The sequence below is a fragment of the Schistocerca nitens genome, chromosome 11 (genome assembly GCF_023898315.1).
Source record: "Schistocerca nitens isolate TAMUIC-IGC-003100 chromosome 11, iqSchNite1.1, whole genome shotgun sequence".
Classification (NCBI taxonomy): domain Eukaryota; kingdom Metazoa; phylum Arthropoda; class Insecta; order Orthoptera; family Acrididae; genus Schistocerca; species Schistocerca nitens.
This window is the reverse complement of record NC_064624.1, coordinates 65,899,550-65,924,250: the sequence shown is the minus strand read 5'-3', so window position 1 is coordinate 65,924,250 and position 24,701 is coordinate 65,899,550. Positions and strand designations below refer to the sequence as shown.

At 42.0% G+C, this 24,701-nt stretch overlaps 1 protein-coding gene across 2 annotated transcripts in view; it reads left to right on the top strand.

Annotated features, from left to right (window-relative positions):
• The window catches only part of LOC126212942 (uncharacterized), a 485,086-nt gene that overhangs the window by 241,879 nt on the left and 218,506 nt on the right, over nt 1-24,701 (top strand). For both annotated transcript variants that reach the window (XM_049940460.1, XM_049940459.1), the window contains exons 10-11: nt 4,729-4,761; nt 14,456-14,551. In XM_049940460.1, the coding sequence (XP_049796417.1) occupies nt 4,729-4,761; nt 14,456-14,551 (129 nt within the window). The remainder of the gene's footprint in view (nt 1-4,728; nt 4,762-14,455; nt 14,552-24,701) is intronic.

Sequence of the window (24,701 nt, the reverse complement as noted above, 5' to 3'; positions counted from 1 at the left end):
ACCCAGTCAGGCTGAACGCCTTAGACACACTGTCCAGCGAGTGCAGCAAGGTGGAGGTTCCCTGCTGTTTTGTTGTGGCATTATGTGGGGCCGACGTTCGCCGTTGGTGGTCACAGAAGGCACCGTAATGGCTGTACGATACGTGAATGCCATCCTCCGACCGATAGTGCAACCATATCGGCAACATATTCGCGAGGCATTCGTCTTCATGGACGACAATTCGCGCCCCCATCGTGCACATCTTGTGAATGACGTCCTTCAGGAGAACGACATCGCTCGACTAGAGTGGCCAGTATGTTCCCTAGACATGAACACTATCGAACATGCCTGCGATAGATTGAAAATGGCTGTTTACGGACGATGTGATCCACCAACCACTCTGTGGGGTCTACGCCGAATCGCCGTTGAGGAGGCGGATAATCCGGACCAACAGTGCCTTGATGAACCTGTGGGTACTTTGGAACGACAAATACAGGCATGCACCAATGCAAGGGGCGTGCTACTGGGTGTTAGAGGTACAGCAATCTGGACGACCTCTGAAGGTCACGCTGAAACGTGGTGCGACATGCAATGTGTAGATTTCATGAGCAGTAAAAAGGGCGGAAATTACGTTTATGTTGATCTCTATTCCTATTTTCTGTACAGCTTCGCTCTCGGGACCGAGGTGATGGAAAACTTCTTTGGTGTGTGTATAAAGTCTGAGTATGAAAATACGGACAGTATTCATGACCCAATAGAGATCAATAATTTCAACAGTTTCTGCCAGAATTATTCTTCAGTGCGATCAGATATTTGTTGGTAGCCCTCTACCTACACTTTAGAATGAAAAAGAATTTTCGTTAAACACTTTTATTTTTAAAGAAAGATAAATCATGTTTTGTGTATGTTTTATTAATTACACGAGTCATAAACACAATTGATACTGCTTATTTGTAACAGTCTTTTATTTTGTAATGTCATGAAACAATCAACAGTTCATCGTAAGTGACTCCTGTAGCTCCTCCTCACAAAAGAACCCGGGTTTCAGGGTTCGATTCCCGGCGGGGTCAGGGATTTTCTCTGCCTTGTGATGACTGGGTGTTGCGTGCTGTCCTTATGTTAGGTTTAAGTAGTTCTAAGTTCTAGGGGACCGATGACCATAGATGTTAAGTCCCATAGTGCTTAGAGCCATTTCAACCATTTTTTTTTTCCACGGTGAGGGTGTACACAAAACACGCCGCCTCCGCACCAACCCCCTCCCTTGTAACACTTGGTTCAGGGACATACCGCACCCCCATTTAAAATCAACCGATTTAAAATGTCCGCAATGCTCTTACTGTTTGCAAATCACTTAAATGTTGTAATCATTACTTCTGCAGTGGCAGAAATTAGAAAACTTAAGGTTTTCTATCTGACCACTGGCATGTATAGTAATAATAATAATAGCATGTAGGCTATTTGAAATTTTAGTAGCCATTACATTGTTAATTTGTGTTCTACTACAAAATAGTTCATTTATCTGTTGCGAACTAAATAATGAAGTAATTTATGGTCAATTTTGGGAAATAACTACACCTCAGACATGGAATTTACATGAAATATTTGAGCATATACACTACTGGCCATTACAATTGCTACACCAAAAAGAAATGCAAATGATAACTGCGTATTAATTGGACCAATATATTACACCAGAACTGACATGTGATTACATTTTCACGCAATTTGGGTGCATAGATCCTGAGAAATCAGTGCCCACAACAACCACCTCTGGACGTAATAATGGCCTTGATACACCTGGGCATTGAGTCAAACAGAGCTTGGATGGCGTGTACAGGTACAGCTGCCCATGCTCCTTCAACACGGTACCACAGTTCATCATGAGTAGTGACAGGCGTATTGTGACGAGCCAGTTGATCGGCCACCATTGACCAGACGTTTCCAATTGGTGAGAGATTTGGAGAATGTGCTGGCCAGGGCGGCAGTCGAACAGTTTCCGTATCCAAAAAGGCCCGTACAGGAAATGCAACATGCGGTCGTGCATTATCCTGCTGAAATGTAAGGTTTCGCAGGGATGGAATGAAGGGTAGAGCCACGGGTCGTAACACATCTGAAATGTAACGTCCACCGTTCAAAGTGCCGTCAATACGAACAAGAGGTGACCGAGACGTGTAACCAATGGCACCCCATACCATCACGCCGGGTGATACGCCAGTATGGCGATGACGAATACACGCTTCCAATGTGCGTTCACAGCGATTTCACCAAACACGGATGCGACCATCATGATGCTGTACACAGAACCTCGATTCATCCGAAAAAATTACGTTTTTCCATTCGTGCACCCAGGTTCGTCGTCGAGTACACCATCTCAGTCGCTCCTGTCTGTCATGCAGCGTCAAGGGTAACCGCAGCCACGGTCTCCGAGCTGGTAGTCCATGCTGCTGCAAACGTCGTCGAACTGTTCGTGCAGATTGTTGTTGTCTTGTAAACGTTCCCGTCTGTTGACTCAGGGATCGAGACGTGGCTGCACGATCCGTTACAGCCATGCGGATAAGATGCCTGTCATCTCGACTGCAAGTGATACGAGGCCGTTGGGATCCAGCACGGCGTTCCGTATTACCCTCCTGAACCCACCGATTCCATATTCTGCTAACGGTCACTGGATCTCGACGCACGCGAGCAGCAATGTCGCGATAGGATAAATCGCAATCACGGTATGCTACAATCCGACCTTTATCAAAGTCGGAAACGTGATGGTACGCATTTCTCCTCCTTACACGAATCATTACAACAACGTTTCACCAGGCAACGCCGGTCAATTGCTGTTTGTGTATGAGAAATCGGTTGGAAACTTTCCTCATGTCAGCGCGTTGTAGGTGTCGCCACCGGCACCAACCTTGTGTGAATGTTCTGAAAAGCTAATCGTTTGCATATCACACCATCTTCTTCCTGTCGGTTAAATTTCGCGTCTGTAGCACGTCATATTCGTGGTGTAGCATTTTTAATGGTCAATAGTGTCGTAGCCTCGTGGGTGAACAGTGTGAGGAAGAAGTTGTTCCTACGTTCGTTTGCACAATCTTTAACTTCCACCACATCATGTCACGTGATAATGCTAGTACTGTATTACAGTATTACGAAATAGTGATTATAGTAATGAACTTTAAAAAGTAATTTCCTGTTTTTTGCCGAAACATAAAAGAATCGTTTTGTTTTGATCCCTGAGAAAATTCCTTTTTGCATCTGAGTTTTTGAACCACTGTTGTGTGTGAAGGCTTTAGCCTAATCTTCAAAAATGGCCCTAAGCACTATGGGACTTAACATCTGAGGTCATCAGTCCCCTAGAACTTAGAACTACTTAAACCTAACTAACCTAAGGACATCACATATATCCATGCCCGAGGCAGGATTCGAACCAGCGACCGTAGCGGTCGCGCAGTTCCGGACTGTTGCGCCTAGAACCCTACGGCCGCCGCAGCCGGCTAGCGTAATCTACCTTTGATAATCATTCTTTTTAGGTTGACTGTGCTTCCAACTTCCTATTAATTCACCAGGACCAAATGAATGAATCAATTGGTAGTAAAAAGTCCAAGCAGTAATCAAAGCCAGATACAAACTTCAACATTATTATAAGCATCCCTTACAATGTGACATGTGATGAGGAAATGTGACAACAGGCTACAGAAGACAGCAGTACAATAAAGAGGATGGAATGTCTACTTATAATTATTTGTTTATTTTTCCATAGAAAACTGAGGCATAATTCGTCTGTTATGACTATGGCCTCACCTAGGTTGATACCATCAAAGATATGTTATTTACGCGTGTTATGCTCGGCAATTTCGACTTTTATGATTCAATACGTAAACCCTCAACCTGCTCACTTTCAGTTTCACCCATGATGCTTTCCATGAGCTAGTTGGATCAGTGGTCTTCACTCCATTTTGTTTGTTGGATGTAGCTAGCTGTTTGTTTCAAACTTCATTTCGGAGATGTTCCAGCAGAACGGACCCTCATAGTCCTCATAAATACACATCTTCATCATTTATGTGTTCTTTCGCGTGTGTGCCACTTATTGATGAAAATGTATATTTTCAACAACCCTATGGGTTCTTTATGCTGTGCCATTTGCAAAATGAAGTTCAAAACAAACAGATGGCTACATTTAGCCTTTCCCACCTGAAGATGAAGACGTAATCCATCAAAATGCGTCATGTGAGAAAATAAAAATGACTGGTGGAGATAGTTGTTCTAATTTATTTTTAGATTTATAAACAACAGCAGTTTCCAAGTCACAGTGCAACATGGACAACATATGATCTTGTCATGTTTGTAATCCAGTTTCGTGAATCATATTTCGCCTCATTAAGGCTTGCATCCTTCATCTGAAAGCTATGTTACCATGTAGTATCAAGTAATTTTAATTTAAAAAGTGATCAAAGGTCTAAAAAAGTTATTTGCCATGATATTTTAAGTTGACTGTTGTGTATGGAAACTGCCAGTATATGCCACTCAGGTCCACAAAGTGACGATGAATGTGATACTTAAAGGGCTAGAATGTAATGAAAACACAGATAAAGTTTATTATATTATTGCAGTCAATGAAAGTAAAATGATTGTACAACATTTTTAACAAGCAGATGCGGAATTATCGATATACGCCTTAATTCCTTATGAAACACGGTCTGTATCTTGAAGTAAGTTCTTTTACACACAAGTTAATAAATTTAAGTTTTCTTTTCTTTCCAGAACGCCTTGCAGCTGGTGCCCAAGGGCCTCTAGGTGAGTAGTTTCGGTTGAATACATATAGCAAGATTATCATTCATTATATTAAAAATGAGTTCGGTATTTAATGACATTATTTAGAGTTGCAATAAACAGAAGCTACCATACATGACGGAAAGTAGTCTTAGATTCAATATATGGATTATATATCGCATATGACTTACTTTTGCTTGTTCTATGAGGTGTAAAGCATAATGTAAGGCACATAATCCTTCACTGTCAATTACAGCGTCATAATGCCTTAGTTTTACAGTCTTTAATACTGTTTTTTGTAGGATCTGTTTGGTACGATTCAGTAGGCTACTGATATTTATTATTCACAATAGGAGCATGTGGAACAAAATAAGTGAAAAATTATTTATTTTTCAGTTGTGATTTCTCTTTCCTTTGTGCTTAAATAGTCTTTGTCCCACCTCCTTGTTCTCACCGAGCGAGATGGCGCAGTGGTTAGCACACTGGACTCGCGTTCGGGAGGACGACGGTTCAATCCCGCGTCCGGCCATCCAGATTTAGGTTTTCCGTGATTTCCCTAAATCACTCCAGGCAAATGCCGGGATGGTTCCTCTGAAAGGGCACGGCCGACTTCCTTCCCCTTCCTTCCCCAATCCGATGAGACCGATGACCACGCTGTCTGGTCTCCTTCCCCAAGCAACCCACCAACCAACCTAGTTCTCATACTATACTACAGAAATTATATTTTAATATTCCTTCAAGAATATTCCTTCAAGCCCCCTAATGAACCATGGACCTTGCCATTGGTGGGGAGGCTTGCGTGCCTCAGAGATACAGATAGCTTTACCGTAGGTGCAACAACAATGGAGGGGTACCTGTTGAGAGGCCAGACAAACGTGTGGTCCCTGAAGAGCGGCAGCAGCCTCTTCAATAGTTTCAGGGGCAACGATCTGGATGATTGACTGATCTCGCCTTTTGCAACACTAACCAAAAAGGTCATGCTGTGCTGGTATTGCGAACAGCTGAAAGCAAGGGGAAACTACAGCCGTAATTTTTCCCAATAGCATGCAGCTTGACTGTATTGTTAAATGATGATGGCGTCCTCTTGGGTAAAATATTGCGGAGATAAAATAGTCCCCCATTAGGATCTCTGGGCGGGGAATGCTCAGGAGGACGTCGTTATCAAAGGAAAGAAAACTAACGTCTTACAGATCGGAGTGTGGAATGTCAGTTCCCTTTCAAGCTAAACGAGTTGCGTTCTTTGTAGTTTTTTCGTTTGACGCTTATTTCAAGAGATATTTTGCCCAGTCACGATCAGTGGACCACCTAGTAACTTAAAAATTTGAGGGACAATAGTTGCATGGGACAATGGAGGCCACAATGTGACGTTGCTTTTTTGTTCCTAGGTGTGGTCACGTCAGAGATATGCAGGTCGACTTTGTTTTTTTAAATAGGATGCTATAGTTCGATACTTATTTCCTGATAGCGGCTATCGAGACGAATCCAATGATGTGTAACAGTAAGGTATTTGATGGTCAACGAAGGTCACAAAGGTGGCATGAACGTCCATTTACAGAAGGTGTTCGAAGTGATGATCACTGGTATCAATGCAATGCTGCAATCTTCGTATCATCGATTCAGTGGCATTCCTTATCACTTCGGTACTTATCGAAGCACATGCTCTGACAATTCCATCTCGTACGGCGTATCCATCTAACGTCCCTTTTGACATGTAAACATCATTCGACGGTTTCGCAATACAACACTAATAGCAAGATTAGTATCGTTGAATCAAGCGAATGTGAATTATGTATTCCTTTGAAGAACAAGTCGATATGCTTCTCATTTACAGAGAATGCCAAGCGAAATTCAGAGAGAGCCAGAGACTTATACGATGAGAGATATTCTCAACATACTCACCTACACGTCATAGACTTAAATGTGTATGTGAAAAATTCAGAACAACTGGATCTTTAACGCATCGCAAATAAATCCCACAAAGGAAATTTATTAACGAGGAAACGGAAATTGGTACTCTTGCCACTGTAATTCGAGATTCTTGTGTTAGATCACGTCAAATCGCAGGGAGCTTGAGCCAGAGTAGTGTTGTTCGTTTTCTGCATCGCCATAAACATCATCCTTACCGTATCAGTCTCCACCAAGAATTAACTGGTATGGATTGTATGCGTCGCATTGAATTCTAGCGATGGGCTCTACTTCAGATTCAGAGGGATGACACATTTATTAATTTTATTTTATTTTCTGACGAGGTTACATTCACGAACCAAGGAAATGTTAATTTGCATAACATTCATTGTTGAGAAACTGAATATCCACGTTGGCTGTTGCAGGTTGGTCACCAAAAACCGTGGTCGGTGAATGCATGGTATGGAATTCTGGAGGACAGAATTATAGACCCCTATTTCATCGAAGGAAATGTTAATGGTAGAAAGTACACCACTTTCCTGCAAGAAACATTAGGTCTGTTATTGAAAGAAGTACCTTAAGGAACAAGGAAGAGAATTTGGAATCAACACGATGGGTGTCGGGCACATTTTTCGCTGATAGCTAGAAATGAGTTCCAGAGACAATTAATTACCAAGTCGTAGGACTGGACGCGGGGGAAATGTGTCGTGGCCGGCTCGTTCGCCATAGTTGACGCCTCTGGATTTTTTTCTTGGAGGTATTCGTAAAATACATTGTTTATAAAGACATTCCAACTATACCTGAAGATATGCGAGAGAGAATTATTAGAGCATATTCTGCGATAAGCCCCGATGTCGTAAGGAATACCACTCAGTCCATGACAAGAAGATTGCAGCACTGCATTGATACCAATCACCATCACTTGGAACACCTTCTGTAAATGGGCGTTCACGCCACCTTTATGACCTTCGTTGACCTTGAAAGATGTTACTGTTACATATCATTGGATTCGTCTCGATAGCCTCTATCAGAAAATAAGTACCAAACTGCAGCATCCTATTTAAAAAACAAAATTGACCTTCATATCTCTGAAGCGACCCCATCTAGCAAGAAAAAACCAACGTCATAGTGTCCCCCGTTTTCCTATGACGCATTTGTCCCACAAATTTTTCAGCTCCTATCATACTTTCGGAGTTATACTTCGTGGCAATAGTTAGTGACTTACCCCGTAAGTTTTGACCTTCCAGTCTTCTACTTTTCTGCATAAATTGGCTTTCCACATGAGCCAACATTCATACAAGTCCCTCTCTTCACTCTAGAGATCTCTTTAATATTCCTGTAGGTGGCACCTATATTTTTCACAATCATACATGCTTGTACAGGCTCGCATTTCTTGTCTAACCACGTCTGCTTTAAAATTTTGCGCTTTTTATTAGTTTCACTTCTTTTACGCCTGCATAGTGCATTTTCTGCACGTTTATATTGTCTCCTTTCGTCTTTTACGTTCAATAACTCGCGTGTAATTCAAAAATTTCCTCTGGCCTTTCAGTATTTATCTCGCAAAACTACCAATTCGTCACTCGTTGCATTTGTATCTCATGTTTTAGTCAATCGTTGCTTAATGCTCCCTTTGAAGATCTGAAACAACCGTGGACCATTCTGTTAGTCCAAATCCCATGTCCTTAATTTCGGAAATTTCTGCGATTTCCTGTCAGCAGTTCAAAACCAATAAATTGTGGCCAGAGTTCATACTTGCCGCTACGAATGTTTTACGGCTTAAAGTTCGTTTCGAATTATCTGTCTGAACCATTCGTGTATCCAGATCTCTTCCATGTATACGCTTTCCTTTGTGAGTCTTAAAACCAAATATTAGAAGTAATTAAATTATGTTCCGTGCAAAAGCATACCAGCTATCTTCCTATTTCACTGCAGTCCCGCAATCAGTGTTCTCCTATTTGTTCTTCTCGTCCTTTTGCTGCTGTCGAATTCCAGTTCACTATCACAATTTTTATTTTCGTCTCCCTTAACTATCTGCATTGCACTTATTTCTCATACCAGAATCACTCACAGCATATTCGTCAACAGCTATGATTATATTACTTCAGCGCTAAACTTGGTCATTTTCAAAGCGTTTTCTATTCCTTGCTGAAGTTCATCTTCTGTGCCAGGGCTGGACACAGTCAGTGAAATCATTGGGCTAGCAGGACAGAGCGGATGAGGTCATATTTGTGGAAAGGGACAGAAATAAGTTACTGTGAGTTGCACTTAACATATAAACTTTATTTCTTAAAACATTCACACAAGCAAGAATCAAAAACTCTCAAGGTTTTAACGAAAGACCTCCTTTGATTTAATTTAGATCAGCTGAAGGCCACATCGAAAATCCAAGACACAAGGCCTAAGCAAGGAATTGCGGTACAGGAGTTCTTCTGGAGGTTTCACTTATTTAGAAAAAAAAATTATCCTCAATATTAATAGGCTCAAAATCATAGCTTAAATGTTTCCCGTAGAACTCGGTTGAAGGCCTCACATTAATCAAGAACAGTGTTACAGCTTAAGGTGAAGACAAAGATTTTCCATGTTTAAATGGCTGAAAACTCGGCTGAAGGCCGCATATCAACAAAACAATTCAACGGGTTCTAGTAAGAAGAGCTTTCAATTTGAAAAGGCTGAAGGCCTTCTCTTAAAATATTTCGTGTAAAACTCGGCTGAAGCCCTCATTCTAAAGAATAACAACCTTATGACTTAAGGGCAGGACAAGGATCTTGAATTTTTAATTTAAGAGAGATTATTACTCGGCTGAAGGCCACACACCATGCAGAAAACAATTTTACGGCTTAAGGCCTAAGGGGAAGAGCTTCTAAATTTCAACTAAAATAGGCTAAAGGCTTTATCCTAAAATGCTTCATATAAAACTCTGCTGAAGGCGACATACGAAACCCAAACAATCTCATGGCTTAAAGCCCAGACAAAGAAATTTCCAATTTTTAATTTAACCTGGAAAACTCGCTGGAGGCCACATACAAACTAGAAATTATTTCTTACGGCTTAAGGCATGGACAAAAGTGTTCACCTTTTGATTTGAAAAGGCTGAAAACTCGACTAAAGGCCACATACCAACTTGAAACAAATTTACGGCTTAATTTTCAATTTTAATTTAGAATGGCTGAAACTCGGCTGAAGGCCACACAGAGTACTTAAGACTAAAAAGGAAATCATTATGTAACACATAAGGAGCGGTGCTCAGAAAGTTCCAAGGGTCGGCGTGGGATGGCCACACTATCGCACGTTTAGGTTGAGACAGGCAGCCAGACCGACAACCTCTTAATTGGAAGGCAACCCAACCGAAAGCCAGCCGACGAACCAATCAACAAGATCAGTTCTGCTCCATCCCACCAGCAAAACGACAACACGATGTCAATAGCACAACGTTCTGGATACTGGTGACCAATCCAGCCAAGTCAGAATAAACGCCCAAAACTACCAACACACCTCAGCTGTCTAACTACACGCTGTGCTGGACAGCATCAACCCGACGAGGAAAATTCACTGCTACAAACTACGTCAACGACCAGGGCAGGTCCACGGAATGTCAACGGCCACTAGTCAGAAGATACCACTGGTGTTCTTCATTAATGAAGGAATAAATTAAATTAAGTTAAACACGACACAGTAAGATGGCTGCAATTCTATCTGACTTCAATGTACACACGTTGTTGCTCGTAGGAATCTCCCAGAAAGTGACAACCAGGATCACACGAAGAGATGTGATAGCAGGATTGCTTGATAGTAGGTTAAGTGAGCGTTCAGCTTTAGTGCCCAGGATCTGTGGCCGACGAATTTCGTAACCCTCTCAAGAAGCGATGCACAACTCCAACCGCGCGTGCACGCAGCCAGCGGCTCCGGCCTGACTATCCGCCACAGCGACTTCATCGCTGCTCTGCCCCAACTGACCGACTGCTACACACATAAAATATTTCGGCCACACCAAAGATAGTACAGCTGTACTAGTACCGATTCACGCTGCTGCTGCCTTTCACAGAGAGAAGACAGCAACGTCATGGCGGTAACTGATGAAGAAATAAGACACTACTGGACTTCAAAGAATGATAAAAAAAAGAAAACAAAGCATGAGGCGACCCAGCCCCGGCTCAGTTAACACTGAAGCATGTGATGAGCAGTCTGGGCTTCTCTACTGTCACACTGAATATGAGTTCATCAGTGTAGCACCACGTTGCCTAAATAACCTGTCATTTGCAGACTTCAGATCTCAGTCTATTGAGGCACTTTCTGTAGGAGATTGGTCCTGGTGAACACACTTGACCTGCACATCGTGCAATGCCCCCTGAAGGTAAGGAATCTATCACGTGGTACTCTCAGATCTTCGGGATCCCACAGCACTATTTGAGCCTAGTGTATGAACAAAATTAAAGTTGCCATCGCCATCATTGTCACGTATGCAATTCGGCTATGGCGAGTGCATCTTCTAACACGATCGAGCACCTGTTCATAATGCACGGCCTGTAGCGGAGTGGTTACACGAGAATAACATCCCTGTAATGGACTGACCTGCACAGAGTCCTGACCTTAATGCTATAGAACACATTTGGGATTTTTTGGAACGCCTAATTCGTGCCAGGAATCACCGACCGACGTCGATACAGCTGCTCAGTGCAGCACTCCGTGAAGAATGGGCTGCCATTCCCCAAGAAACGTTCCAGCACCTGATTGAACATATTCCTGCGACAGTGGAAGCTGTCATCAAGGCTAAGGGTGGGCTAACACAAAATTGAATTCCACCATTACCAATGGACGCCACCACAAACTTGTAAGTCATTTTCAGCCAGGTCTGCATACTTTGAAATGTCCCCTTAGAGAAATTGATATTTTAGTGTGCTGAGCAAAGCTGAACGTACTCAGACATTACTCTCTTTACTTATTCTGATCAACACTAAACTGACACACAATATTTATTTTATTTTATTTCATTTATTTGTTTATGTTTTTTAGCGCAATCCCAGCAAAAGAATGGCCCTGACAAACAATAACCTATGCCTTTAATGAATCAATTACCTCACAAAACTCTTGCTAACTCAAACTAGTGCAATACAGCGATCGCCAATTCTGCCAGCTAAATAAAAAATTCTAACTACTGAAGTCACTAACTACTGATAGGCATAGTTAGCAAATGAAAGCTTTTGATAGAGAACAAACAATGTATTTACGTTAATAGTATTGAAAAGTCATTATATATATATATATATATATATATATATATATATATATATATATATATATCAGTTCATCACATCCAGTCTTACAAAATTACTCTCTCTGATGGACACACGTCCAGATCATCCGCTCTCAAAACTCCGCCATCTCTCTCCTCACATCCACCACTGCTGGCGGCTCACCTCTAACTGCGCAACGCTACGAGCTGTTCACATGAACTTTTTTATTGTTCCATTATTGTCGACGGAAAATATATTTTGAATGAATACAAAGCAATCTTAAACGTTCACGATGCTGAAATAAGTTTAGAGAAAGAAAGGAAGTCAATAGCTTTGAAATTTGAAGATTGGCTCTCAAACCATGACGAGGAAATTAATCGGCTTTACCTTCTGTTAGACAACAGTTCGGAATTTTCGACGGAACTTGACACTAACAATCACTCTGCAAGTATTCACAGGGATGATATCGACGGCGTATTTGATACTAATGAGTTAATTCAGAATAAAATTCAAACAATTGAGAATTGTAATGACACTGATAGGCAGGACCTTTTTGAGATTTTACAAGCACATTCCACAGTTTTTACTCACATAACAGGAACAATCAAGGGATTTCAATACCGATTTCGTGTTCGTGAGCATACTAAATTTTGTGATACACTATACGTAATTCCGGCACATTATAGGGACTGTGTTAGAACAGAAATACAGTCTATGCTTGACGAGGAAATTATTGATTCTGCAGTAAGCTCATACAACAATCCATTACATGTTGTTGAGAGGAAAAATGGAACGATCAGGCTTGTCTTAGATTCGAGACAAATCAATACTGTCACCATTCCTGAAACAGACAGGCCGCAAACGTTGGAAGAACTTCTTCAAAATTTTAATCGTGTAAAAGTGTTGTCTTCCATTGATCTCAGATCCAGCTATTATCAGATCGAGCTTCATCCAGAATGTAGAAAATACACAGCTTTTCTTTGTTTAGGCGTTTGTTATCAATTCCGGAAACTTCCTTTTTGTTTGAACATTTCTTCGGCAGCTTTCATTCGTGGGCTAAATTCCATATTACCTGAGTTCTTAAAACGTTACATTACCTTATATGTGGACGATATTCTGATAGCAGAAGCCTCATGGGAACAACATAATCGCATCCTCAACAGCGTGTTACATATTTTTGCAGAATCTGGAATTACAGTTTACTTGGAAAAGTCTGAATTCGGTAGAACAAAGGTAAAGTTTTTGGGACATATTATTTCGTCTGAAGGCATTCAGCTGGCTCTGAAAAGTTAGAAGCAATCAGAGCCATTCCAGTTCCATCCACAAAAAAAAAAACAAGTCCGCAGTTTTCTAGTTCCCGTAAATTTTTACCGTCATTTACTGAATATGCAAATTCTAGTTACACCAAAACTTTGTTCTCTCACTGGAAAAAATACTATTTGAAAGTGGGACGAACAGGCACAATTGGAATCCAGTTCTTTGAAATAAGCTCTACTTAACGTGCCAATATTAGCTCATCCAGATTTGTCACAAGATTTCTACCTTAGCACGGATTCTTCTAAAGTCGGTCTTGGTGCCCATATATTTAGAAAAGCCATAGAAAATGACGCTACAGTTCAGAAAACCATTGCTTTTGCTAGAAGAGAGCTAACAAAATCTGGAAAAAAGTTACTCCATTACTGAATTACTGTAGAAGCTTTAGCTATCGTTTGGGGATTTAACAAATTCCGTTTCTTTCTTTCTGTTAAGCACGTAAATGTATACAGTGATCACCGTGCATTACAATTTATTATGTCTTCAAAATTAAATCACGACAGGTTAAAACTTTGGGCATTGTTTCTGCAAGAATTCCACTTCACAATAGTCTACATTCCCAGCAAGGAGAACATTGCTGCGGACGCACTGTCACACGCACTGGATGGTCTTGAGAAAAGTAACACAGAAGGCATCCTCGAGGAAAATTTCAGTATTCTTTACATTCAGAAAGTCGCCTTTGAAAACTTCATCACCATATCTTTAAAGGACATTGTTCATGAACAAGATAATAATCCGATTTTGAAAGACATCAAAAGTAAATGGCATGAAAAGACACACAGATTCAGCATTATTATCTGGTTAGAAACGACATACTCTTCAAACGCTGCACTATTGATGACAAGCTATGGGTACTTTGCATTCCTGACGATTTTGCTAATAAGCTCATTTGGTACATTCATTTCAGCTACGCACGTTTTGCTCCACGAAAATGTTATATTCTTCGGACGACTTGTTATTTTAACAATATGGAAAAGAGAATTCGTAGAGTCTTGTCTATTTGTAAACTTTGTCAAAAGGCTAAACCATCTACTATCTCACATAGTGCTCCGTTGTGTCCTATAACCTATACACCCTACTTACAACTTTTGATCATATAGTGTAAGTCTTCCTGAGTGGGACATGTTGCCAAACTGATTGAAACCCTTTCTCGCTCCACGAAGTTTGTGTACGATATATGCCAAGTTACACATTAAATTTGTTGGAACCACTATCTTCGAAATCAGTTAAAAGTACCAAATGTAAGTAGTTTTGTAATCTTTCCACAGGGCCAGTGGAAAGCTGCCGCAACGGTGGTGTGTGGAGCGTTGCAACCAGGTCATGCACCTGCCCACAAGGATTTACTGGCGTCTACTGTGAGGAAGGTAGGAATTTTTTTAAAATTATTCTTAGTGTATCATTTCACTGATAATCCGAGTGTGTGTTTGTGACTGTGTGTGTGTGTACGTATCTTATAATTACATTACTCTGTGAATAAATGGTACGATTTTAGAGTTTTTATCAAGTGCTGACTGACTTTGTGAAGCCCATAAGTAAGTACAGTATGCTTGCTGCGTGTTGGCTATTTACTTTCAGCTATTATACTTTCATTTCCAGTTAGGCATTCTGGCGAACAAGCGTGCGAGATTTACGTAAATCTAACATACTCAACAATGTCAGGCATACCTACTGCAAGACTACTAACAGTTTTTAAACAGTTGCACCACTTTCTTTCTTTTTGCATTTTTTGTTTCATCAATGGATGTTGTTTCCTGGTATCTTAACACACGTATGAGTGCTACATTGAAGTTCTTACCTCTACAGAGTGTTTGGAAATTATTCTCACAGAATTCAAGGGCTTGTATAGGGCAGTGACTACATAATATTTTGAACAGGAACCCACGTCTGGGAAGGTATCGTTTCCGTTCTAAGACGGTATAAATTCAAATGTTTAAATCAGCCATTTCTGCATGAGGAACTGAATTAGGCGTGACGTGGTACAATTATTACCTGAGAACTAGAAAGGAAACATCCATTATCAGTTAAATGCATTTGTCTGTATAACACTTACACATTACATGTTAACATTATCCAAAAACAAACAAAAGAACCCAGCACACTGTAAATACACAACAGTACTGATGCATTACAACAGCAGCTCGATGTGGCGACCACCAACGTTGTTACAGACACTGCCCACATCACCGTCTAGCCTGTTGCATACCAGCACAACCAGCTCTGCGACTTTTCTGTTTCCCTCAGCAGATGCAGACACCATACACATATGCACTGAAACTGTCGTAGAACGCAAACGGTACGTTTCCGGACATGGGCTGTCATTCAGAATGCAGCGTCATTCTAAAAGATGGACCCATTTTCAGAAATTCCCATTTATTCAAGTACAAATCCAAAATGAACAGGCCTGATACCAATGAAAAGAGGAACTTTCAAGGTATTTTTTTCATTATGTTTGATATCAGCATAATAGATTTAATAATTTTCAATAATTTATAATTAATTAGGTTTTAATAATTATATAATAATTAGAAATGTGATAAATGCTATAAACGTTCAATGTGGCCACCATTGGCTGTACGGTAACCAAACTCGTCCCACACACGCGATAGGGTATCTGCTGTTGCTGAGCGCACGGCAGCTGTGGTCCGGTTCCACACATCGTTCAGAGTGGTCGGTAGAGGCGGGATGTAAACAGCTTCCTTCACATAACCTCCTAAGAAACAGTCGCAGGCTGTGCGGTCAGGAGATCTCGGTGGCCAGAAGTGCAGAGCCAGGTCCTCGAGTCCCCTGCGACCGATCCAACATTGAGAAAGGGAGTCGCTCAGAAAGCCTCGTACGTCACGATGCCAACGGGGTGAAGCTCCTTCCTCTTGGAAAAAGAAGTCCTGGGAAACTTGCACAAATTGAGAGAACAGCCATTGTTCCAACATGTCCCAGTATGTGCTTGCCATTACAGTTCTTTCTACAAACAAAAATGGTCCGTAAGCCTTTGTACTGGCTAAGGCACAGAACACTTCAGTCTCTTTCGTGTTGCAATGGTTAATGTGAATTTTTCCAAACCCCATATGCGAACGTTGTGCCTGTTGACTTTTCCACTAAGGTGGAACGTCGTTTTATCTCTAAAAATTACGGCCGTACTGGCGCGAACTCTACCAGCCGCTTCTGAAACCATCACCACCCGCCCGCAGCCGCCTGCCAAAACCTTTGAAACTTTCTCTTTTCATTGGTATAAAGCTTGTGTGTGAATTGGTACTGTCAATAGTGACCAAGAATGGGCAATTACAAAGCCAGGATACGGTATGTCAGATGTAGTTAACGGTAAGAGCATAAGCCCGAAGTTAGAAAAGGAGACCAGATGCCATACACAGTCCTAGTCTTTCTCCAAGTCGCAGGAGACCTACATTGCCGATTTTTTGAAGTTGAGTGGAGGGGAAATGAGTGGGGTACAGGAGTTTGTGATCATAGGATATGACAGGATGCAAGCCCGATTAGTTCTAGTGTTCAGGTGTTTACAGGTGGGTCAGAAGATGGATTTAGAGACACTGCTGGACAGTCAAATCAGGCTGAAAGGCCAGTAAGAAGAAGCATAGTTAGGGGGTTTGTGCTGCTTGCAGAACAGTGAGATTTTGAGGGTTTTTCACAGTTCAAGACGGTAACCTGCAGAGACCATCATGTTGTAAATGGATGTAAGTGTGGAGAGAAAAGGGAGGGGCATTGTTTTAGGTGTCAAAAGGTCATGTGTTGAGGACCAACAATGACTTGTTTTATGTCATGCGAAATAATAGGTACATTCAGTTCTGTTTGTGATATGTTGTTGAAGTAGTGGAAACAGGGAGCCAGGGAGCAATAGTATTTGTGCATTCACAGATTATAGGAAATGGTGAGTAATCAATATGTGAGTCATCATAAATGAAGAAGATGTTGGAGATATAGGTTGCAACGTGATCAGCTTTGTTTAGGTTGTCAGGTATTGGTTGATGTTGTGGAAGAGTGGACAGTGAGTCAATGGGATGTTTTCCAAACTTGGGAGGGTTAATGGGGAGTGTACCACTGAATCTGGTAGAATTCTGGCGCCAGTGCCGATATTCTTTGAATTTAATAAGTTATGTGTCCACGGAATCTTTCACGACGGCATACATGAACAAAACGTCCTCGGTTTTCCAGCCGCGTCAATTCGAATAAAATCCTCGAGCTTTCGATGGCCATCTTCGCCATCGTCTTCAGGAGATCCCTGACCGTCGGGGCTGCTACGGTTTCTCGCTTGTAAAGGCATTATGACATCATCAGCAGCCAATCAGATCGATCCAATGTGACGCGCGCGCTTATGTCGACCAGGGCAGCTGGGGGAGGTTTTGCCCGAAGCAGCGCCGGTGACGTCAGGTGGCGCCAGGGGCCGGCGCCACGTTTGAAAATGCCGCTCCCGCGCCGCGCATCTGTCTTTGCTTTCTTCGATGTCCAACGCCCGCCCCCATGCCCTGCTGAGTGTATATCCCTGGTCTCTGTCGAAATTGTTGTTGTTTAAACGAATATCGACCGCTTCCTTTATAACGGAGTCCCAATATGTAGACGCATGAACCAACACTTTTCTATTTTTGAAATGTATTTTATGTCCATTTCCTAGGGAATGCTCCGCTATGGCCGACTTGTCAAGCTCCCTTTGTTACTAGTGTGTTTCTGTACATGTCAGTGGTGTGGTATCCTAGTTATGAGTCCCTAGGAAGGATTGGTATGAGTGATGGGATTGTTGGAGGAATAGTATAGCTTATGGGGTGACGAGGATACAAAGATATCTGTAGAAATGTTGGCTGATATAGCATCTGAAAAGAACTGTAAGAAGGGTGGGGTGGGATCAATATAATCTGGTAGGTGGCAGGTTCTGTGTGGCTTCCAATATGCATATCTGTGGATTCCTGGTAGACATTTCCGTTGATGTGGCAATATTCTTCTATAACACTGCGATAGAGGTTGGGATCTGGTGCATGGGCTAGAGGCAGTGTGTAAGCGATGGTGAGCTGAACAGGTAGGTGGCCACTTTCAAATGGATTGGGGACTGCTGCAGTGAGGCGTCCAAGGAGGTTGAGAGAAGTCAGGAGACAACTAGAGTAGTGTCGTAGGGATAGGTGCACTGGGGAGTCGAGAGAATGTCCCCTTGGACGCGGTATGTAACAGAATGCTGGAATCAAGCAGAGGATCTGCTGCAGATGTTGAGTCAGTAGCAATAAACACAGGATGGAAACGTTTGGTCAATATGGATGAAGAAGTCACAGGAAATGGGGTGAGTAGGTGGATTTATGTAGTGTTACAGATAACTGTTAAGGTTTTGAAGAAGATAGTAAGGATAAGATATTCAGTGGGAGTATTTCATAAGGGCTGTGGTCAAACAGGGTTTTTCTTCTGGTGACCGATTGCAACTTCACCTTTTGCCACTAGAAGGCGATTATCTGAATGTCCACAGTACACAGAAAGATTTGGATGGTCTGACAGGTTTTCTATAAGGATTCGTTAAATAGGAAGCCATGGATTTTGTATTGGGATGGAGAGTGTATGAAGGGGACTTTCCTTTTTAGAGGGGAATGTTTGTTATGGAATAGAATGTTGTAGTGTAACCACTCCATGATAACTTGGATGGTGAATACAATGAGTTTAAACTAAGATGTCGAGGTGGATGGTTGTGGAGGTAAGTGGATTGGGTGCTGAGATGGAGAGATTACTGTGAGAAATGTCTTGAAGGGTATGTGGGGTAGATGTTTTGGAGCACAATCATCATGAATTTCATGACATCTTCAGGCATGAGGGGTTTGGTAAGTTCGGACGTGGCTTTGCATTTCACGGAATAGGAGGGATGGGTGTTGTTTCAGGTGCTGTACGAGGTGCATTCAAGTTCTAAGGCCTCCGATTTTTTTTCTAATTAACTTCTCACCCGAAATCGATGAAACTGGCGTTACTTCTCGACGTAATCGCCCTGCAGACGTACACATTTTTCACAACGCTGACGCCATGATTCCATGGCAGCGGCGAAGGCTTCTTTAGGAGTCTGTTTTGACCACTGGAAAATCGCTGAGGCAATAGCAGCACGCCTGGTGAATGTGCGGCCACGGAGAGTGTCTTTCATTGTTGGAAAAAGCCAAAAGTCACTAGCAGCCAGGTCAGGTGAGTAGGGAGCATGAGGAACCACTTCAAAGTTGTTATCACGAAGAAACTGTTGCGTAACGTTAGCTCGATGTATGGGTGCGTTGTCTTGGTGAAACAGCACATGCGCAGCCCTTCCCGGACGTTTTTGTTGCAGTGCAGGAAGGAATATGTTCTTCAAAACATTTTCGTAGGATGCACTTGTTACCGTAGTGCCCTTTGGAACGCAATGGGTAAGGATTACGCCCTCGCTGTCCCAGAACATGGACACCATCATATTTTCAGCACTGGCGGTTACCCGAAATTTTTTTGGTGGCGGTGAATCTGTGTGCTTCCATTGAGCTGACTGGCGCTTTGTTTCTGGATTGAAAAATGGCATCCACGTCTCATCCATTGTCACAACCGACGAAAAGAAAGTCCCATTCCTGCTGTCGTTGCGCGTCAACATTGCTCGGCAACGTGCCACACGGGCAGCTGTGTGGTCGTGCGTCAGCATTCGTGGCACCCACCTGGATGACACTTTTCGCATTTTCAGGTTGTCATGCAGGATTGTGTGCACAGAACCCACAGAAATGCCAACTCTGGAGGTGATCTGTTCAATAGTCATTCGGCGATTCCCCAAAACAATTCTCTCCACTTTCTCGATCGTGTCGTCAGACCGGCTTGTGCGAGCCCGAGGTTGTTTCGGTTTGTCATCACACGATGTTCTGCTTTCATTACACTGTCACACCCACGAACGCACTTTCGACACATCCGTAACTCCATCACCACATGTCTCCTTCAACTGTCGATGAATTTCAATTGGTTTCACACCACACAAATTCAGAAAACGAATGATTGCATGCTGTTCAAGTAAGGAAAACGTCGCCATTTTAAGTATTTAAAACAGTTCTCATTCTCACCGCTAGCGTTAAAATTCCATCTGCCGTACGGTGCTGCCATCTCTGGGACGAATTGACAATTAACGCGGCCTCATTTTAAAACAATGTGCATGTTTCTATCTCTTTCCAGTCCGGAGAAAAAAATCGGAGGCCTTAGAACTTGAATGCACCTCGTAGTTAGAGGGGAAGCTATGTTAAGGCATAGCTGAAAGAAGTTAGACGCTTTTCAGGTGGACAGGTAACGTAACAGCAACACAGTGGGCTGTTGTACGGTCTCTCAGAGATGATCCTGTCATTGTCATTTTACTTTCGGACAAAGGAAATGCCACCTTTGTTTTAAACAAACAGGATTAGTTACCAAAGATGCAATGTTTATTATCTGACAGCGTATTGCAGGATCGACGGTGACCCCACGAAAAGTGTTGAGAGCAATATGAACAGACTGCTGAAGAAAAATGGTTTGTCGTGGGACACCGTCAAGAGTCCTAACGCCTATAGTGCAATTCCCCCTAGGTTATATGGTCTTCCGAAGGTACACAAGGAACGAGATCCTTTCCGTCATATAGTGAGGAATATCGGCGCTCCGACATATCGTGTAGCCAAGCATCTTGCTTCTCAGTTGTGCCCACAAGTTGGTCGGTGTGAACATCATATCAGGAACTCAGCTGATTTTTTACGTCGTTTGGAGGGAATGCGGTTGAACGACTGATATTTAGTAAGTTTTGAAGTGGTCTCTCTCTTTCTCTCGTGTTCCTCTGTCTGATTCGTTGTGGTTAATTGAGGTTAGGTTTGGTGTTGAATTTACTAACCTTTTTCGACAAGTGTTGACATCCACAACTTTTTTTATTCAATGACCAGTATTACGAGCAGACAGATGAAGTTTCCATGGGTAGCCCGTTGTCTCCTGTGACTGGAAATTTGTTTATGGAAGACTTCAAGGAATGTGCATTGGAGTCCGCGCCTTTGAAACACGCCCACTTCTACAGATATGTTGATAATACTTTTGTTGTTTGGCCTCATGGTAGCGAGAATTTGAATGCCCTTTTAGCCCTTCTGAACTCGATCCACCCGAACATTCACTTTACGATGGAGGTGGAAGAGGATGGTTGCGTTCCCTTTCTTGATATTTTGGTTAGGAGGAAGGTTAATGGATCATTGCGACATGCAGTTTACCGGAAACGTACTCACACTGACTCGTATTTACAGGCTGATAGTTTTCACCATACTGCTCAGCGTGAAGGGGTACTCCGTACCTTGGAACACAGGGCACATGTCATTTCCGACACTGAGACTTTGCCAGCTGACCTGGCCCATCGTGAAACTACATTTCGTCAAAATGGTTATAGTGAAAGACAGATTGAAGGTGCGTTGCGCTATCGACCAACTATGCATCGGGTGACTGGTGATAATAGTGAGTCGACACCTTTTCCTTTCGCAGGAAGCTCTTCCATCAAGATCGGTCGTATTTTGCGGAAATACGATGTGAAATGTGTTTTTCCGATTTCCATCTAAAATAAGAGTGCTTTAAGGTTCTGTTAAGGATGATCCTGGTTTGCGTAAGGCGGGTGTATATTGCATTCCTTGTAGCTGTGGCATGGAATACTTTGGTCGGGCTATCAGGACAGTGGAGGAACGATGTACCGAGCATAAACGGCACACACGGTGACAGCAGCCAGGTGGATCTGCTACTGCCGTACATTGTTTTGGTACTGGTCATCCTGCGCTATATAACAACACCGAGATATTGCCGTGCACGTCCAGCTATTGGGGCTGTGTTATTAAGGAGGCCGCTGAGATTAAATTAACGAGCAACCTTGTAGACCGGGATAGAGGCGTTTGTTGAAACTCTGCTTGGAATCGTGTTCTCTCCCTCGTCAAAAAAAAGAGGAACAGAGTTAACGCTACCTCGCTTGCCAGTTCGCAGTCTTTCACTATCGATACCTCTGGTTATCTTTGGTGGCAATAGTGTTCAATGTCTGTGTGTTATCTCTCCTGAATTACTCCAGGAACCGAGGTTTAAAATTTGTTTGTACATCGCCTGTCGCTTTCAGTTTGTGCCTTGAAAATGGCGGGGCGCAGTCTACTCCCGCTGGAATATCGGCGGTCGCTGTAAATTCTACCTGGCTGAATTCCCGTAAGTTGTTTGAAAATTGTATACGCAAGGAGAAACTCAGATCCCGAAAAGAAACTTGCATTTGGTGCACTTTATGAAGCACACACTGTTAGCAAGCGAGTACCTTGATGACAAGTATGATTAATGTTACTTAAAATCCGTCTTGATTGCAATTTTTTTTTATTATTCATATGACCGGTTTCGGTTTATTCAGAACCATCTTCAGATCTGATATTTCAGTTACAGGAGTAACCCGTCCAAATCTAGCAACTTTCACATGCTACGTCACATCGTAGCATGTGAAAGTTGCTAGATTTGGACGGGTTACTCCTGTAACTGAAATATCAGATCTGAAGATGGTTCTGAATAAACCGAAACCGGTCATATGAATAATAAAAAAATAAATTGCAATCAAGACGGATTTTAAGTAACATTATAAAATCACTGATTGCTGTTATCCCATAAGACATTATGTCTGTTTTTACAAGTATGATTTACGACACACGCTTTCGTCCCCTTCTTTTGTCGAATTGTTCGTTTAACTATCGGCTGCGTATTCTACTGCGTTCTACTAGGAGGGATTTGAAAATTTAGCTTGTCCTTAATACGATCGATGGAACTGACAATACAAGTAACAGAAAAAGATATCGTTGAGTATGTGAGGCGAAATTGGTCAAAAAGTGACGTTTTCCGATTATTATCTCTTAACAATATTTGCTCTCTCAAGAATAATTTGCTGCTTCATTTAACGATTAATTCCAATTGGAAGTATAGTTTTTATTATATCAGAGTTAATAGTGCAAGTGTAAAAGTACTCTATCTCCGGAACTACTCACTCCAAAAGATTGTGGTTTACAGGTATTCATTCCTTGAATTCATGTTCACGGTAAGAGGTTGGATGCAGTGTGTAAAATGAAACAGCGACATTACACATGCATTTTGTGGAGACTCCAAATGGCAGAAAGGAAGGCTTACAGACGAAAACATTGATGAACTCCAGCAATATTGTGGAATGGCAATAAGAAACAGAACATGTGACCTACAAGGGATGAATAGAGCAGTGTGGGCTACATTCTTCCTCAGATCATCCCCTGATGATACACCTATACATGGTCTGTGCCCACCTCGTGTGATTCATGGTGCAAGTACCGCAAAACTAAGGCAGCTGGTACAGAGGAACACTTTTGGCACAAAAATAGCGTACCATGTGCAGTGATGAAAGCTAGGCAGTTAACTCATCGTGAAGTTCGTTCCAAATATCTCTACGGTCGAACGCAAAACGCTAATGAGTCTTTCAATAACGTCATTTCGACCCGCATACCAAAAAAGTCTTTGTAGGAATGACTACGCTTGGGTGTTTGTGACGCTGTGATAACGTTTAACGGTGATAATAAGAGAAGAATTAGGGTACTACAGCAACTCGCTATTATTCCCGACCTTCCAACGAATGGACTGACTTAGAATCATGAAAGCCCAGCCTGAGTGAAACAGTAGTTAGAAAAAATTTCCGATCCCTAATTGTCGAAGGTTCTGAAAAAATGGGTCATCAATATTGCCGGTTTAACGCTTTATGTATGGGATGTACACACTCCCATTAACACTATCAAGACATGCATGTTAAACGTCATTTAATTACACGTCGAAGTATTATGGAGAGATACACAGACAGGCGGCTGGGGTAAAATACAGGAAGCAAAAGGGTATTTACAATTTGTACAGAAACCAGATGTCAGTTATAAGAATCGAGGTATATGAAAGGGAAGCAGTGGTTGGGAAGGGATGAGACAGGGTTGTAGCCTATCCTCGATGTTATTCAATCTGTATGTTGAGCAAGCAGTGAAGTAAACAAATGAAAAATTCGGAGTAGGTGTTAAAATCCATGGAGAAGAAATAAAAACTATGAGGTTCGCCGATGGCATTGTAGTTCAGTGAAGGACAGCAAAAAACTTCGAAGAGCGGTTGAATGTAATTGATAGTGTCTTGAAAAAGGATATAAGATGAACATCAACAAAGGCAAAACGAGGATAATGGAAAGTAGTCGAATTAAGCCAGGTGATTCTGAGGGAATTAGATTAGGAAATGAGACACTTAAAGTAGTGAAGGAGTTTAGCTATTTGGGGAGCAAAATAACTGATGATGGTCGAAGTAGAGAGGATACAAAATGTAGACTGGCAATGGCAAGGAAAACGTTTCTGAAGAAGAGAAATTTGTTAACATCGAGTATAGATTTAAGTGTTAGGAAGTCGTTTGTATGGAGTGTAGCCATGTATGCAAGAGAAACGTGGACGATAAAAAGAGTTTAGACAAGAAGAGAACAAAAGCTTCCCAAATGTGGTGCTACAGAAGAATGCAGAAGATTAGATGGGTAGATCACATAACTAATGAGGAGGTATT